Source organism: Pseudochaenichthys georgianus, chromosome 23 (assembly GCF_902827115.2).
Source record: "Pseudochaenichthys georgianus chromosome 23, fPseGeo1.2, whole genome shotgun sequence".
NCBI lineage: Eukaryota > Metazoa > Chordata > Actinopteri > Perciformes > Channichthyidae > Pseudochaenichthys > Pseudochaenichthys georgianus.
The window spans coordinates 455,897-474,086 of record NC_047525.1 but is presented as its reverse complement, the minus strand read 5'-3'; the positions used below and the strand labels follow the sequence as shown (position 1 = coordinate 474,086).

Genomic DNA, 18,190 nt, shown 5'->3' with positions numbered 1-18,190 from the left:
AAATTTCATCCCAACTTTAGTGGTGGAGGTGTAATAGCTTTCTGAAAAGCAACGGTTATCCTTGTCTTTGGGAAATGGACCTTTGGGTTTGCATGGGCCCATTTTAAGGATATATCTTTTGATATTGGCGTCCTCAATGTTTTCAAAATAGTTTGCCCGATCAGTCGGAAAACGCTCCAGAGGATAATTGCAGGACACATCATGATCCGTGTTCTGAGTTTCACCCGTAGGCGTAGCGTGAGGAGGAGACCTGTTGCTGCTTTCATTCCCAGTGTCCAGTACTTCTTCACCTTGCGGCGCAGCAGGTAAGGAGCCAGAGGGGGAGGGGTGCGGCTGGTCAAGCGTCAGGCCTGGCTCTCTAGACGAGCAGCTAGCAGCTGCTTTGTCGTCCCTATTATCACTACAGCCGAGAGACAGAAAAGGAAATAAGCTAGGCGGCCGAGCTACACGAAGCAAGTAACAACAACCATATGATATCAACATTTACCACAAACTCACACTTTCTTGTTGACAGTGTGTGTCCGTGATTGTAGCCTACCTGTTCATCTGGCTAACCCCCGCTAACGTTGTTGGCGCGCTGGGGCTCGGGGATGAAACACCGCTGGCAGTGGCAACAACTTCAGGTTCATCTCCCGCAGGAGGAGGAGTAGGGCGAAAAAAGTATCCATCTAGCTTGGACAATTTGGCCTTTTGGTCCTCCTTTTTATCTTTTTCTTTGCGTTTTGTAGCTCCACTTTTGTGTTTATAGCTGCTCATGCTTAGGCAGTGCTCTGTTGAATGACAAGTGATTGATGATGACGTTGACGTTCATTTACGTATGATGTTGATGGACGGCTGTTGATGACGATTTTACCCAAAAATACATTTGGAGACAATAGAAGGGATTCACTTGCAATTTTTCATGTTTTAATGTTAAATGTGAGTGTGAAAATAGCAGCACAAGTTCAACTCATATTATAGGCTACAATGCTTTATACCTAATATGACCACGAACGTCAGTGCACTCAGTGGCGCGAGGCAGCAGGGCCCGCCGCCGAATATCTCGGGGGCGGAGCCTGCTGCCTCGGCGACGGGCCCCCATTGGGTCCCGGGGAGCCCTGCCCCTACAGCCCCCCCTGAAGCTCCGCCCCTGGCCAGGGATTCAAATCCTGCAGTGCCAGACGTGTCCCCCTGCTTAAGCCAGTACATGTCCAGGCCCGTCTGAAGTTTGCTAGAGAGCATTTAGATGATCCAGAAGAGGATTGGGAGAATGTCATATGGTCAGATGAAACCAAAATAGAACTTTTTGGTAAAAACTCAACTAGACATGTTTGGAGGAAAAAGAATGCTGAGTTGCATCCAAAGAACACCAAACCTACTGTGAAACATGGGGGTGGAAACATCATGCTTTGGGGCTGTTTTTCTGCAAAGGGACCAGGTCGACTGATCCGTGTAAAGGAAAGAATTAATGGGGCCATGTATCGTGAGATTTTTAGTGACAACCTCCTTCCATCAGCAAGGGCATTGAAGATAGAACGTGGCTGGGTCTTTCAGCATGACAATGATCCCAAACACACTGCCCGGGCAACGAAGGAGTGGCTTCGTAAGAAGCATTTCAAGGTCCTGGAGTGGCCTAGCCAGTCTCCAGATCTCAACCCCATAGAAAATCTTTGGAGGGAGTTGAAGGTCCGTGTTGCCCAGCGACAGTCCCAAAACATCGATGCTCTAGAGGAGATCTGAGGAATGGAATTTTTTTCTCTCATTTTGTCTCTCATAGTTGAGGTATACCTAGGATGAAAATTACAGGCCTCTCATCTTTTTAAGTGGGAGAACTTGCACAATTGGTGGCTGACTAAATACTTGCCCCACTGTATATGTGAAATAAGATATTTAGAGACTATGGATGACGAGGACACATGATAAAATTATAACTCTCAGGGACAAAATAAACCACCACCTACCCTTGGCCAGCACTGAATCACCCTTAACACCGTACATATACTAAGAGTACTTCTCTCCTATAGACCAAAACCAACTAAATTCAATTATTTCATCCTCTAAAGCAGGGGTCTCAGACTCCATTTACCTGGGGGCCGCTGGACGTAGAGTCTGGGCAAGTCTGGGCCGCTTCAAGTATTCCACAAAAAATGTATTAAAAAATACAACATTAACAGTTCTTCAACATCTTCTTAACATGAACGGTTATTCACAACATAACTATTTACAGTTGCTCTTGCCTACTCCTTGCTGGTAGAGACCTGGCAGCGCTTCCTCTCACACAGCTGAGCCACATTTGGTTTGAGGGAGGAAGCAGTTGAAACCCTTAGTATGGCTTGAAGATGTTCATCAGTAAGTCTGGACCTGTACTTTGACTTATTGAAGTTCATGGTGGAGAAGAGCTGTTCACACATATATGTGCTCCCAAAAAGGCACATGGTCCGCTTGAACATCCTGGAAAGCTCAGGGAAGGAGGGGGCGATTCTCTCATGGTCCAAGCTTGTCTGCTTTCCCATTCACTTCCCTGAACTTGGCTTTGAGCTCAGAATTGTACTGCAGGTCAATGAGCTCCATTTGAAGCACACCAGGGGCATTTTCCACATCAAAGGAGAAGGGGACTGCAAACATTTGGAAAGTGGCTCTGTGTGTCTTGAAGTCTGCAAACCGCTGATCAAATTTCTCCTGTAGCTTCACAGTGGCATCAACATACTTCTCACCACTGAATGCTGTGCCCCTGTCCATGAGAGCCTTGCATGCTGGGAAATGGCAGAGGTTTTTCTGAGGGAGCTGGGCTTTCCATAACACCAGTTTTGTAGAGAATGCTTTGACATTGTCATATGCTGCACTGACAAGCTGGCCCTGGCCCTGCAACTTCTTATTCAGTGCATTCAGCTCCTGTGTGATGTCAACAAGAAAAGCTACGTCCATGAGCCATTTGGGATCACTGAGCTCGGGAACAGCCATCCCACCTTTCTCCAGCATGAATACTTTCAGTTCTGTTCTCAACTCAAAAAACCTCTTCAGGACGTGTCCCCTGCTCAGCCAACGCACCTCTGTGAAGTAGAGCACATCCTCATATTCTGACTCAATTTCCTCCAAAAAAGCACGGAACTGGCGGTGCTTTAAGCCCCTGGATCTGATGTGGTTGATGCATTTCACAACGACAGACATCACATTGTCAAACTTCAAGCATTTGCTGCAAAGGGCCTGCTGATGGATAATGCAGTGCAGAGCAATAGCCTCCTTCACACCCTCGTCCTCCAGTTTTCTTTGAACAAGTGCCACCAGCCCATTTTTCCTCCCTGTCATTGATGGCGCTCCGTCGGTCGTAATTCCAACAAACCTCTTCCATGGCAGACCAATATCCGCAATGGCATCACAGTTGCTGGAATATCTCCTGAGCGGTGGTCTGGCCATGCATTGGTTTCACTGTAAGCAACTCCTCTGTCACTTCAAACTTGTCATCAACACCATGGACATACATCGCGAGCTGAGCGGTGTCAGTGATGTCCGTGCTCTCATCAAGAGCCACAGAGTATGCACAGAAAGGTTTGGCTTTGTCGCACAGCTGATCATATATGTCACTTGATAAGTCAGAAATGCGCTCTGCCACTGTGTTAGCTGACAGGCTGATGTTGTTAAACTGACCCTTCTTTTCCGGACAGACTATACTTGCAGCCTGCAACATGCACTTTTTTATAAACTCGCCTTTCGTAAACGACTTTCCCGCCTTAGCAATCATCTCACTCAGCACATAGCTAGCTTCGACTGCTGAATCAGCCTCATTGCGTCCTTTCTTGAAGAGATTTTGTTGCTTCCATAGCATTTTTTTTAGCTCTGTGACTCTTTTCTCTCTCTCGTCTCCCAGGTATTTTGCATACTCTGCATGTTTAGTTGAGAAGTGACGTTTGACGTTATACTCCTTGTATACAGCGATGTTCTCTGTGCATATAAGGCACGTTGCATTTCCCCTGTACTCGACAAAAAAATAATCAGTCTGCCACTTCTCCTGAAATCTTCTGTGGTCATCATCGACTTTTCTTTTCCCTGAAAGTTTTGATGTAGACATGACTGGGCGATATATTTTCCTTCCACTCTGTCACTTTTGGATCACTCACTGCACGCATTTGATTGACGTGGCGGAGTTCCCTCGGAGGGGGGAGGGGCGAGGGATCTGCTCGCAGCAGTTCCCTGCCAGCAGCGGGATCAATCCAAAAATGTAATTAAAATTTGAAAGCGCAAACGTAAACGCGCGGGCCAGATTAACACTATTACATGATATCAACAACGGGGCCATGAGAAACTGTCTCGCGGGCCGCGTCTGGCCCGTGGGCCTGGAGTCTGAGACACCTGCTCTAAAGCATCTACCTGTATCTTAGACCCTGTTCCATCTAAGCTGTTCAAGGAAATTGCACCCCTAATTAATACACCTGTATTAAATATGATGAATATATCTTTACTGTCAGGCTATGTTCCACAGTTATTTAAAGTAGCTGTAATTAAATCTATTATTATTATTAAAAAAAAAAAAAAACTTGATCCTGAGGTTATGGCCAACTACAGGCCAATATCAAACAATCCCTTCCTCTCAAAAATCCTTGAGAAAGCAGTGGCCTCACAATTGTGTGCATTTTTAAATACAAATTGTTTATTTGAGAAATTCCAGTATGGTTTTAGAAAACATCATAGCACAGAGACAGCACTAGTTAAAGTCACAATGACCTGCTTTGTGCATCTGATAATGGACTTGCCTCTATCCTGGTTCTGTTAGATCTGAGTGCTGCCTTTGACACTATTGACCATAACATACTACTCCAAAGATTAGAGTTTTTGATAGGTATAAAGGGAACTGCACTAAGCTGGTTCAGGTCTTATCTATCAAAACGGTCTCAGTTTGTATCTGTCAACGATGAATCCTCATTACAAACTACAGTCAGTCATGGAGTACTGCAAGGGTCTGTACTTGGACCCATCCTGTTCATCATATATATGCTACCATTGGGCAATATCATAAGGAATAACTCCATCAATGTTCATTGTTATGCAGATGATACACAATTGTATCTATCAATTAAACCAGATGTACAATTTCCATTAGTAAAACTGCAAGAATGCCTCACAGACATAAAGACATGGATGACCAGCAACTTTCTATTATTAAACTCCGACAAAACAGAAGTGATTATACTTGGCCCCCAGCACCTTCGGAACGAACTGTCCAACAACATAATTTCTTCGAATTGTATTACCATGACCTCCAGCACCACGGTAACAAATATTGGTGTTATTTTTGACGAGGATTTGTCTTTTAAATCCCATATAAAGCTAATTTCAAGGACTGCCTACTTCCATCTACGGAATATTGCAAAAATCAGGCACATCCTAAATCACAACAATGCAGAAACACTAATCCATGCTTTTATCACCTCCAGGCTGGATTATTGCAATTCCCTTTTATCAGGCTGTCCAAACTCATCATTAAAGACCCTTCAATTCATACAAAATGCTGCAGCACGGGTTTTAACAGGAACGAAAAAGATGGACCACATCACTCCTGTTTTAGCAGCATTGCACGGGCTACCAGTTAAGTCCAGGATTGATTTTAAAATACTTTTACTCACATACAAAGCGCTAAATGGTCAGGGACCATCCTACCTACAGGATCTTTTAATCTCCTATTGCCCCTCTAGGACATTAAGATCCCAGAGTGCAGGTCTGTTGGTGGTTCCCAGAGTCCACAAAAAAAGATCAGGTGCTAGAGCTTTCGGCTACCAAGCCCCGTTCCTCTGGAATCAACTTCCAGTGACGATTAGGGAGGCAGACAGTGTCCACACATTTAAGAGCAGGCTAAAGACTTTCCTTTTTAGTACAGCGTACAGTTAAGACTGGTTTTAAACCCCCTTTTATACATCCTCGACCCTTCGTTTTATGGAATTTTATTTATTGTACTCTAACTGTAAGATACGTTTGTTGTTTTTTACATTGTTTTACATTGCCAATTGTGTTTGTTGACTTGTGAAGCCCTCTGAGACAAAGAGGATTTGTGATTTTGGGCTATATAAATAAACTTGAATTGAATGTAATAAAGGGATCTACAAACATTACATTTGTGACCTACAGTGAGATGGTAACAGGCATGCGCTTAGTTACCGCGCTCCAGACAGTTTCTGTGGGGTGACGCATCTGAGATGAGTCAGATCTCATCTGTGCCTCACCTTACCCTACAGAAACTGGCTGTAGCGCACTAAAAAAAAAGTGCCCGCACTAAATTAGTGCCCGCGGTCCAGCCAGTTTCTGTAGGGTTACGTGAGGCCGAGCTCGTCCCGGCAAATTTGCCGATTTTGACTATAAAAAGCGATTGGAATAATACAGAAATCACATTTACAACACAGATCAGTGGAGAGATTTTGTTATTATTTAGTTTTTCTTTAGTTTTTTTTCCGTTACATTGGAGTATGCCTCCCCTGACTGCACGTCGCTGGTTCAAAGTCACTTAAATCACCTTTCTTCCCCGCTCTGATGCTCTGTTTGTACTTCACCAGGTCGTCTTCACCATGTCTACATGACTAAATGCATTGAGTTGCTTCATCATTGGCTGATTAGATATTTGCGTTACGAGCAGTTGAACAGGTGTACCTAATAAAGTGGCCAGTGAGTATACATATACATTTTCATACAAACAAACAGTATATTTAGGTATATGTATACACGCAAACATACTATATACATAATACATTATTAACATATTAATTATTTGTGTGCGTTTGTTGTGGAAATGATGAAGAATGACATCCATAGCCTACATTCTGGTGACTTTAGGCGCGTTCACACTGCGGTACTTTTCCCACAAAGGTTCATGCGAACTTAGTTCATGATCGCGTTCACACCAAAAAGAGCCGTTACTAAAATTAGTTCATGCGAACCTTTTTACCCGCTCGAAAGTCCCTGCTAGAGAGCAGGGACTTTCGAGCGGCTCTTTTGTGAGAAAAGAGCTATATTCCTGATTGGCTGGGCGGATTGCAAACCACGGCCCGTAAAACTCCCAAAAAGTTTTGTGAAGCCGCCATTTTATTATCCTCGCATTAGCATTATTAGCATTAGCCCAGCCCAGCGCAGAAACGCAGAGAGACTAACTTATGGCAACACAAAATAAAACATGGGAGCGGTGGAGATGAGGAGGTGTCGGCGTTCTAGCGATTTACTCGGAAGGCTTCAGTAGAAGCTGCTGGGACTCCCAGCAGCTTCTACTGAAGCCTTCCCCAACTCCGGGGACTTCCGGCCGGGGACTTGGGGTGGCAGTATACGCCGTGAAGTGGTTTGCGGCCTGCCAGTAAACCCAAAGCAGAAGAAGAAGAAGTGACGTCAGCGGCTTCATTTGCCTAATCCACCCCCAGGGACTTTTTCCGGTGTGAACGCGATCTGTACTTAGTTCATGAGAACTAAAGAGTTCGCATGAACTAAGTTCTCATGAACCTTTGTGGGAAAAGTACCGCAGTGTGAACGCGCCTTTTAAGCCACAATATACAAGTCATACTATCATACTCATCTGAAGCCTATGATAGAATACATTAGCATAACAACACAATCCAACACATTCTATTAAATAACTTGCTGGCTCATAGTAAAGGATGAAGGTTTATTAAATGCTTGTTCCTCTCTCCTCCCATGCTTCCCTTACATTTCCCGTCGGCAGCACTGACGTGGTGAGAGGAACGGAGGCAAACTGGGAATTGGGAAAGGCTATGGTGTTGCCGGTTAGCCAACCACTCTTGCATACTGGTTTTGATAGTATAATATCACAACGGAATGTTGCAGTACTCACTGAACTTCATGCGGATGTACTCATAAGGGTCTTCCTGCCAAAGCTTCTCATCCTCATCTTTGTAACACATCAGTGGAAAAATGACCTCCTGGCATATGGTCTGTAAGAGAGGATGATCTTCATAAGCTCAGGAGGAGTATTACATGGGCTTAAAAACAACAAACAATACCAAGGAGAAAAATCAATCACAAAGATGGATGAACATTTGCATTCCTATGCCCAGCTTTAATGTAACGTGGACAGAGATGTGAATTTATGAGGTTTGTTCAGGTCTGATTCTTAAGCATATAAAAGAAAAACTTTAAATTAGAGCTGCGAGCAGCATTTAGCGGGCCCTCGCTCTCCCACGTGAGTCAAGGTAACTGGCGGGTAAAGTTTCCATGCCAACCCTCAGCTGAGGTAGATTGTCCCTCGCGCAAGTGTCAATGGTCAACAGCTCATGGGTTCATAATGACGTAAACACTCCCGACTGCTGATTGGTCAGAGAGAATCGCCACAATTCTTCGGCGAGACAGTCTCCAAGCGTCGCATAAGCACCATTTTTAAAAACTGACGAGCTACCGTCAACAAATCCATAATGAAATGGCAGCAACAACAAAAACACGCCATGGTCGTTTGACGAGGTACAGACGTTACCATCTCGTTGCGGATGAAAAAATACAGCGAAACGACGCCTGGACTCGGCAACGACAGGGACAGTGGAAATAAATAAACATTGCAGTCAATGCGCCAGTAAGCCAAGACGCTATTTTCAATCTATAGCTCCTGGACAGATGCTAAAAACGTAGTGTTGGGCAGCGATGAGAATGAATAGATTTTTGGGTGTTTATACAAAGACAATAGTGGTTTCATACTTGTACTGGCCTGTGAGAAGTTGTTATACAGTAAGTGATGTGAGAGAGGACCATATAATGCATGTACACCATACTGTATCTATAGTACCTTCTCATTCGAAGGTTTTTATTTATTTTAATATTTTTCTACATTGTAGATTAATACTGAATGCATCACAACTATGAAATAACACATTGCTACAATTATGGAGTAAACAAAAAAGTGTTAAACAATCCAGAATATGATTTATATTTTAGATTCTTCAAAGTAGCCCCCTTTTGCCTTGATGACAGCCTTGCACACTCTTGGCTTCTCTCAGTCCCCATTTACACGGGAACGTTTACGCACCGTATGCGTTTTCAAAAAAGTATTCCGTTCACACGCATTGGGCTTAATTAACGTGTCCGTTCACACGAGACCGCTGGAAATGCTGTAGTACATATACCGGGCCTTTAATTGGCGCTGCTGACGCCACAAAATTAGAAAAGTACCGGTCAAAGGTCTTCTTTGTTATTTATTGAGCTTTAAAACAAATTGATGACGACTCTATATAATAATATAGAATAATAATCGGAGCCTCTCTTTTCCTCCCCCTCTTCTGACAGCCCAGCAGCTGATCTCTGAGCAGGAGACGTGGGGAGAGGGAGACTGGGGAGAGGGAGGCGGGGCTATTTCATCGTTATCAGAAAATGATCGTATAGAGGCTTACACACGGAGCCGTTTGCCCCCCAGAGCGTTCCGTTTGCAGATTAATGACTGTCCTACCTGCATATGTGGTTTCATGTGTTTCCAGGTCAGTGAGTGTGACAGGCCCAGGTTGAGGTAGTTGAGGCACTGCTGCAGGACACGAGGGGTAACGTACTGCTTCTGTCTGTACTGGTCCACCACCTTCAGCAGGACCTGGACACGCAACACACACACAAATGTTGTCTGATGGACTACAACGTATAGACACCATCAAATTCTGGATCAAACACTTGCAAAGCACTTTAAATTAACTTTTTTTTATTTTTTTTAATGTGTTACATAAATAAACACTGTGATATTGATAACTGAATTAAACTAAAATGTTTAAGTCTTAGGAACACATTCTTACCTGCTGTATGCCCATTGCGTATGTCTTTAAGAAAAAGTCTGCAAACTCGTTATACTCCTTTGTCACATTGCCAGGGCTTCCATACCTGTAAGTGACACGAGAAGCGTTTGAGTTCATGGGACTGTCCCTCTGCTTACCAAAAATCTGTCTTTAGTGAAGTGAGAGCAGGACCCACCGTTCAAACAGTCTGGTGATGATGCGTAACGCCCACTTCTTACACTTCCACCATGCCAGTTCAGGACGGTCGTCCTCATCCACCTCTAGGGTCTCCTAACACACACTTCATTTTAGATATCCAGCATATATTGTTAAATAAGACTCCTTATCAGTGCTTCTCAAAGTGTGGTCCGCGGACCACTGGTGGTCCGTGAGCGCCCCCTAGTGGTCCGTGTGTATATTGGTAACATTTCACATTTTAAATAAATAAGTTAATTTAAGTTTTCCGCACTCTCGCAGGAATATCTCCGCAATGGAGCGAGGTTAAGTTTCACTTTCGATTGCATGATATAGCCCAGCGCAACACCTTCGTCACACATGTTGCCACTTGTTTGTACCATTTTCAGGCGATTTGTAATCTGTTCTAGAAAAACGATGTGTTTTGGGATATTTGTGGAGTTAGGTGGTCCGCGAGTGTTTTTTTATTGGTTAAGTGGTCCTTGGTATGAAAAAGTTTGAGAAACACTGTCCTTATAAGTTAGCATGTTGTAAAAGAAAGTTCCTTTTGATGTTAAAACAGGATTGATTGAGCTTCTACTGCCCACTGCAGCGGGAGGGGTCTGGGAATAGCCAACCATCTTTAGTGAGGTCACAGTTACCTTGACCACAATTCTAGATGGTTAATCCTAGAGTCAGAGTAGACCTGTGTCACAAAGTCCATTGCCAGATCAGAAGCACACACATTTAAGTAATTAAGAGTGAAGTCATTGTTGAGCTATTTCCTATCTAAATACATATTTGAGAGGATTGCTGGGCTTCAGAATGGATGGCAGCATGCACACATCACTCTGTTTACCAGTGTCATCCACCTTGATCAAGCTTCAATTAAACCTTCAGTTTGCCAGACATCGGATCGCTCTCCAGTCTCCATCACAGTAAGTAAAACTAGTAGTACACGTGGCCTAGTGTGTGTGTGTGTGTGTGTGTGTGTGTGTGTGTGTGTGTGTGTGTGTGTGTGTGTGTGTGTGTGTGTGTGTGTGTGTGTGTGTGTGTGTGTGTGTGTGTGTGTGTGTGTGTGTGTGTGTGTGTGTGTGTGTGTGTGTGTGTGTGTGTGTGTGTGTGTGTGTGTGTGTGTGTGTGTGTGTGTCTCTCTCTCACAGCTGGGACGCCTCGGTCCATTATCGCTCGAAGGATTTCCATCCACTGAGTCATCACTGTGTTGTTGATCAGCTGGAGAGGCAGCGAGTACTGTTGGACATCATCATCATCATCATCATCATCATCATCATCATCATCATCATCATCATCATCATCAGAAATGTTGTTGTTTGACCATCAGGGTCACCATAGCATTCCCAGTGCAGACTCTAAAATGTATCAATTATGAATTTGAGGGACACTTGTTCAGTTCTGACGGTGTGACAAATGAAGTTGATCTTAATACTGCAAGTGTTGTGTGGATTTGGAACCAACAATGCAATAGGAAAGACAAGGGTTTCATTTGGGATTGTTGTTTGATTAGTTTCTCATATAACTTCAACTCCTAATACACTAACCCCTCGCCCCTATTTCACCCAGCTAAGCACTTCTTACTTTTGTTCTTCACTTGTGTATAGCGCTTTGAGCACCAGGAAAAGCGCTATATAAATAACATGTAGGGATGCTCCGATGGATCGGTCACCGATCGAGATCGGCCGATACTCACTCTCTACCGATCGATCGGTGCTCTCTAAACATGCCGATCGCCAGAGCCGATCGCATTACGTAAAATACATGACACTTTTCTCTGTGCGGCAAAACAAGCTCGCCAAAATAGCTTCACCGGTCTGGCAGTATTTTAAGGTGTCCGAAAAAGACAGTAAAATAGCGGAATATGCAACGTGTGTGAAGCAGAAATCCTGCAGCTCCGCCCGCTGTGACGAACCGGTGAGCAGAGCGAAACACACAAGAGTTAGACCTAACATACTTAGCTATTTTATCTACCTCTGGAACAAGCTACACTCGTTATAAATATATTTATTCTTCACTGTCGCGTCACTCATTACTGGATCAGTGAGCTGCATGAGACGATACCGACAGGCTTTCAGGAGAGAGGAAAAGAGAGCGCTTCCGCTCATTTCGCCCGTGTTATTATTATTATTTAAATGGGAGATTTAAAGTGATGTTTAAATCTTCCATTTAGGCCCCGCCCACTCGATCGGATCGGCGATCGGTCTTGGCCGATACTGATTCCGACCCCAAAATTGTCGATCGGAGCATCCCTAATAACATGTATTATTATTATTATGTACAGAGGATGTCAAAACTGAAGAAACTGGCATGATTGGTGAAAGGGTGGCAGACCTAATGATTATTCTAGATTATTCGAATGATCCAGAATGAGAAACCTTATTTTGTATGTTGCTCGGATGTATTTCTTCTAGGGCTGTCAAAGTTAACGCATGTGATTAATCTCGAGACTTTAATACGCACTATTTTTTTTTTTTAAATCAAATGAATCATAGTATCCAGTTTAGACGGTACCTCCCTCAGTATTTCCAGTGCGCATTTTCACCTGGGAATTAACTAAGAGACAGGCACATTAAACTAACAGGATGACTGAGGAGTAGGGTTGGGCACCGAAATCCGAAATTTCGATTCCATCGGTGTCGTTTAGAAATGTTAGTTTCGGTTCTGCTTATCGATGCATCTCGCCGCTTTCTGTACTGTTACGGGGGTGGGGCGGGACGTGTAGCAAGCACAGTTGGGAAGCAAAACTCGGTTCTGAGTGAGTAAGAACAATCTCTCTCTCTCTCTCTAATAATAATAAAAATCTTGACCTCTAACTGCTTTTAGCATCTCATTCTTCCATACCTGCATTTGTCTTTCCACCAACAAAAAACTACAAATAAATGTGTTCCTTTTAAACTTGTGATTAATCCGATTCAATATTTTGATATTCCCAAGAACAGCTCTTAAGACATTACGCTTCTGAATCAAGTCAAGCTATAAAAGAACCCACACATGAACACATGCACACGCACACACACCTGTACGAGAGCGTGAAAGGTCTTAAGGATCTGTTTCTGGATGAGGACAGAGAAGATGGTGGCGTCGGCCAGCAGCTGGCTGATGAGCTGCTGAATCCTCGGCAGAAAGATCTGCATTGCTGCCAACAATGGTTGCCTCTCATCCGCCTTCCTGTACCTGGAACATGTAGATATGCAAGCATGCACACAATCAATAATAGAATGGATCTCTTCTGCACATTTTGTTAATTTCATCTCCTCTTTATAACTTCTGCTAGTAACTTATTAAGATGTTCCTTCTCTAATCTGTTTAGTAGGGAGAGATTTTGAAGTTTTGTTGCTGCTGTTGTGCATCCATGCCACTGTTGTGCAGCAACCCTACGGCTGTCTGAAGCCGGCTAGCATTATTGGTGGTCGTATTTACTGATTTTAATATGGTGCAACTGTCACGAAACCTATGTCCCTGGGGATTAATAAAGTATTTTCATTGATTGATTGTACAAAAAGTAATGTTTTAATAATTGTAATGGCAATAAAATGCCTGATCGTAATGAGACTTGTGTGTTGCCAATTAATGCTGCTTGATTTGGGAAAAAGGTAACAAATATTTTGACTGATAGTGTTTTTTTACACACACTCATGGAAAAATATATTGAAATTATGATTTTGTACAAAATAAAATATTTTTTATTTCATACCTGCAAACTCACAAGATAAGCATTTTTGTAAATTGAGCATTCTGGTAAACTACAGACTTATTGAGCTAATTTCTTCTGTCTTTTTGCCTGCATAGACTTCTCAAAGTGAAAAATAGTATTTGTGGTTCACAAGGGGCCTTTGCAAGTCAGAAGGAGGACTTCTCCATCATCAGGAATCATTTTTGCTTTATATTGGAAATAACAGAGTTCAGAGTCATTCTCCCAGCATGGGAGCCTCCTCCTTTAAACCTGTAGTTGTGATGTGAGGGCTAATGACTCCCCATGAGGGTCCTTCTCAGCAGTGAGGTGATGCAGATGAAAATTAACAGCTTACTCACTCGTATGTTTTGACCAGCTGGTAGAGAGCCAGCAGGCTGCCGTACCAGCTGCCGCTGCTCTGAGACTGCAGGTACTTGCCGATCTTATCCACTATGGCTGTCCAGCGGCCTGGGAAGTCGTGTTTGATGACAACTCGCAGACACATGGTCAGCTGCGAACTGCAGACAGTGCATAAACATATGAAGTCAGTTATTGTATTAGTCAGGAGGAAAGTGTATTCTTTCAATGCATACAATTCAGGTTCCCATTGTTATCTAAATATAAAACTAATCGCAATGTTTAAAACGATTTTATAGATTAACAGGCCTATCCATTACAAACACTACAGAAGAGATGCAGACATCTGTGATGAATGACAAATATGTGTGCAGCCATGTTCTGTCTATTTACCGTATTGACTCAGGACAGCGAATGATACCCTCCACTAGGTGGTCTCTGATTTGCTGCCGGTCGTTCTCGTGGATGTTGAAGGGAAAGACCACTTCCCCCAGAGAGGGCTCCCTGTCCTGCCAGTACTGACTCACCATGTTCTTCAGGTAGATGGCCGCTACACACACAGACAGACACAGTCAGAACCCTAACCCTGTTAGGAGAGCTCACAGAGCAGCAATCTGGCAGCAGAAGATGTGTTTTACACATTCTGACAGAATAACTGTTTAGCAGGGATATGCGAAGCAACCAAACGACAGTGTGAGGTTATGGACTGCTGAGCCTTACCTGCGTGGCGAACAGGAAACTCCACCTGCTCCGACACGATTATCTGAAGCAGGGTGGGGGCGAAGTTGATGATCTTGTACGACTGCAAAACAGAGAAGTAGCATGAAACAACCCATTTTTGGTTGGATGAATTTTCTTCTTTTCAATTCATTTAAATAAGTATCACCAGGTTTCAAATCTAAGATTGTAAAACATTGATGATTGTGAAATCCAATGTCAAAGAGATGGTTTACTGTTAAAAGGTCCCCTATAATGCATAATGCACTTTTTGATTTATTTTAAACATAAATGTGTCCCCGGTGTGTAAGGAGACTCACAAAGTGTCAGAAAATAAAACCCTCTCTCTTTTCCTCCTTACCCAAATCTCTAAAAACGGGGGAACAACAGAGCTGATCCAGATTTGCGTCCGATATGACGTAATATTGGAAATGTGGGCGGGCTTTACACGAACGGCCCTATCAGAAACGTCCCTGTATCAGACACAATGTGTGACGTGTTTTGGAAGTAATATGGTCTGTGTTCAGGGGCGGACTGGCCATCTGTAGAATCTGAAGAACCGTTGGCGGTCGGCCCTTTAAAAAAAAAAAAAGTTGTTTAAAGTCATCATTTAAGTTGCGCTGACGGCCGACGGAGGGCAACAGCGGCCGCTAATGCAGTTGTGTGGTTCTTATCTGTCAAATAATCACACACGAAGAAGCCAGTGCGGCCACGCAAAGAGAAGGGATTAGACGCCGCGGCAGACAGGGAGAATGAAAAAACATGGATACAAATCAAAGAAAACGGTGGGGCCGAGAAGGCAAAAGGAAAAAAAGGTAAATCACTCGCAGGTGAAGCATATAAATGTCGCAAATTGACAGACCTTTTTGGCAGCAGCGCTGCTACAAGCACTATCAGCAGCAGCTTAGAACAATTGCAAGATGATGAAGAGAATGATGAGGGACAGAGTTGAAATATACAGCCAGCTTCCTGCGTTCATGATGAGGGACAGAGTTGAGCTGCTGGAAGAACCAACTCAACTGGCACATACAAGTGCAGGGCAAGAGCAAGAGGTGGGTGAGAATTATCCCTTGAACTCAGTGGTGTTTTCTCCTGGAGGCCAAGGGAAGCCAGGCTTCTCCTGTTTTTTTGGATTGTATATATATAATTATAATTTTAATAAATAAATAAAAACACTTCGTTTAGTTTCGGTAATTATTCTGCCGGCCCATCTCTCCCCCCATTCTCATTGAGTATTTTACAAAGAGTGAAACAGCGCCCCTCTAGATGTTATGGTGAAACAGTAGATTGCACTCTCTGTTGCGAGAGGAGGCCAGCCGAAATTGACTTCCCTTGGTGAAAAAAAATCGAGGGATTGACCAATCAGATGCCTCACAATCCAATAAAATCGCATTAAATTCAGTTCGTACTGTAACTGTCATCACCGCCCTTAAAAAGTAGCAAGCAACTGAAGCAAGTGCAATTATGGAGGGTGGAGATTTGGAGTATTTCATCAAACATAATTGTACTAAACTTCTGCTACAGCAGCAATTAAAAATGAAATCTGATGACAGGCCAATGCCCAAACTGGAGCTGTGTACAGAGAGGAAAAAAGGAGTGAATCGGACGTAAAACTTTAAATAATAAACAGCGGATTTCTAACATTTGACATTTCATGTGGCCGGATGGGTCAGTTTCCAGGGCTGAATTTTAGTCCCAGTACGCCCCTGTCTGTGTTTACATTAGCAAGCATCACTAACACTCAGAGCTAACGCTGTACTGGAGAGAATATGTTTAAAGAAGCCGAATAGAAAAAAGGTAAACCCGCATGAGAGAAAGCGTTTGAAATAATTCTTGATGTGGTTTGGAAGAAGTCTGACTTCAAAGGCTGTAACACACGGAACATGTGGGCGGGACTAAGAACAATGACAGATTACAAAAGGGCAGCGGGGGGTGCTGCAGGACTGTCTGCGTGCGCATCTCTCCCAGATGAGCTGAACAGTTTTTTTGCACGATTCGAAGCTGTCCTTCCTCTGTTCGACTACGGTGATACCATATACCGCTCGGCGTGTAAAGGAGCTCTCGATCATTTAAACATTCTGTATCACTCCGCCATCCGCTTCACCACCAATGCCCCCTACAGGACACACCACTGACCTGTACTCTCTGGCTAACTGGCCCTCTCTTGAGACCAGACGCAACATCCACTGGCTGATGTTTGTTTACAAAACACTCCTAGGCCTCACCCCCTTCTACCTCACACAATTACTGCAACTCCGCACACCCCCGACGCACAACACCCGGTCAGCTACAAGCATCCTGCTAAAGATCCCCAACGCCCATACATCCTTTGGCCGCTCCGCCTTTCAGTTTGCAGCGGCAGATAGCTGGAATACCGTTCAAAAAACATTACAAATTAAAACCTTTGTCTCCCCCCGCACCTTCAATGTCACTATTGTTGACACCCTGGCTGGCACACACATGCAGCTGCTCTGCCTGATGCTGGTTTTAATGACTGATTGAACCACAGCCATATTGTTTTAGAGTTTTTATATGTTCAACTGCTATGCCTGTCATCTTTGCTATGTGTTTGTGTTGTCTCCTGTAGTGCCCGGAGTGTGTCTTTTTATTTCCTCCCAAACCCCATCCCCTCAGGAAGCCTTTGCCTCCTCTCAGGTCATCATTGTTTTCCTGTTTTCCTCTACTACTACTACTACTACTACTACTACTACTACTACTACTACTACTACTACAGCCAGACTGTGGAGGCACAGAAGGATCAGGGGCCCTGCCCTTTTGTTTTAGACAGGGCAGATGTATGCAAATCCATTAATCCACACAAGGCTCCTGCACCTGTTCTCAGGGTGTGTGCAGTTCAGCTGGCAGAGGTGTTCACAGACATCTTCAACAGGTCCCTGCTGCAGTCTGTAGTCCCCACATGCTTCAAACACTCCACCATCGTTCCTGTCCCCAAAAAGACAAAAATCACCAGCCTCAACGACTACCGCCCAGTAGCACTCACCTCCTTCACCATGAAGTGCTTTGAGCGGTTAGTCAAAACACTCATCACATTCTCCCTCACTGACTCTCTGGACTTCCTGCAGTTTGCCTACAGAGCAAACAGGTCCACAGACGACGCCATCGCCCTCACCATCCACACTGCCCTCTCAGCTCTCACACCTCTGGTCTCACATCGGGCCAGAGGAACACATATGTGAGAATGCTGTTCATTGATTACAGTTCAGCTTTCAACACCATTGAGCCCTCCAAGCTGGTCCTCAAGCTCAGAGACCTGGGGTTCAACAGCGCCCTCTGTGATTGGATCCTGAACTTCCTGACAGGCAGACCCCAGGCAGTACGGGTGAGAAACACCACATCCTCCACCCTGATCCTCAACACCGGAGCCCCCCAAGGCTGCGTGCTCAGCCCTCTCCTCTATAGGGCTGTGCATCTTCACTGGTCTCACGTTTCGATTACGATTATCCTGTCAACGATTCGATTCGATATCCCGATGCATCACGATTCATACCAATGCGTTGCATCCTCAATTTTCTATATTACTGCACAT

At 44.1% G+C, this 18,190-nt stretch overlaps 1 protein-coding gene across 3 annotated transcripts in view; it reads right to left on the bottom strand.

The window, feature by feature from the left end:
• ipo8 (importin 8) overlaps window positions 1–18,190 on the bottom strand; it is a 61,135-nt gene that overhangs the window by 27,021 nt on the left and 15,924 nt on the right. For 2 of the 3 annotated variants that reach the window (XM_034112530.2, XM_034112531.2), the window contains exons 2-10: window positions 14,647–14,728; window positions 14,320–14,476; window positions 13,929–14,087; window positions 12,914–13,070; window positions 11,043–11,132; window positions 9,904–9,998; window positions 9,729–9,813; window positions 9,398–9,532; window positions 7,799–7,898 (exon numbers count right to left, since the gene is read on the bottom strand). In XM_034112530.2, coding sequence (XP_033968421.1) covers window positions 7,799–7,898; window positions 9,398–9,532; window positions 9,729–9,813; window positions 9,904–9,998; window positions 11,043–11,132; window positions 12,914–13,070; window positions 13,929–14,087; window positions 14,320–14,476; window positions 14,647–14,728 — 1,060 coding nt within the window. Of the gene's footprint in view, window positions 1–7,798; window positions 7,899–9,397; window positions 9,533–9,728; window positions 9,814–9,903; window positions 9,999–11,042; window positions 11,133–12,913; window positions 13,071–13,928; window positions 14,088–14,319; window positions 14,477–14,646; window positions 14,729–17,475; window positions 17,541–18,190 lie in introns of those variants that run through there. The other variant, XM_034112532.2, reaches the window with a different exon arrangement.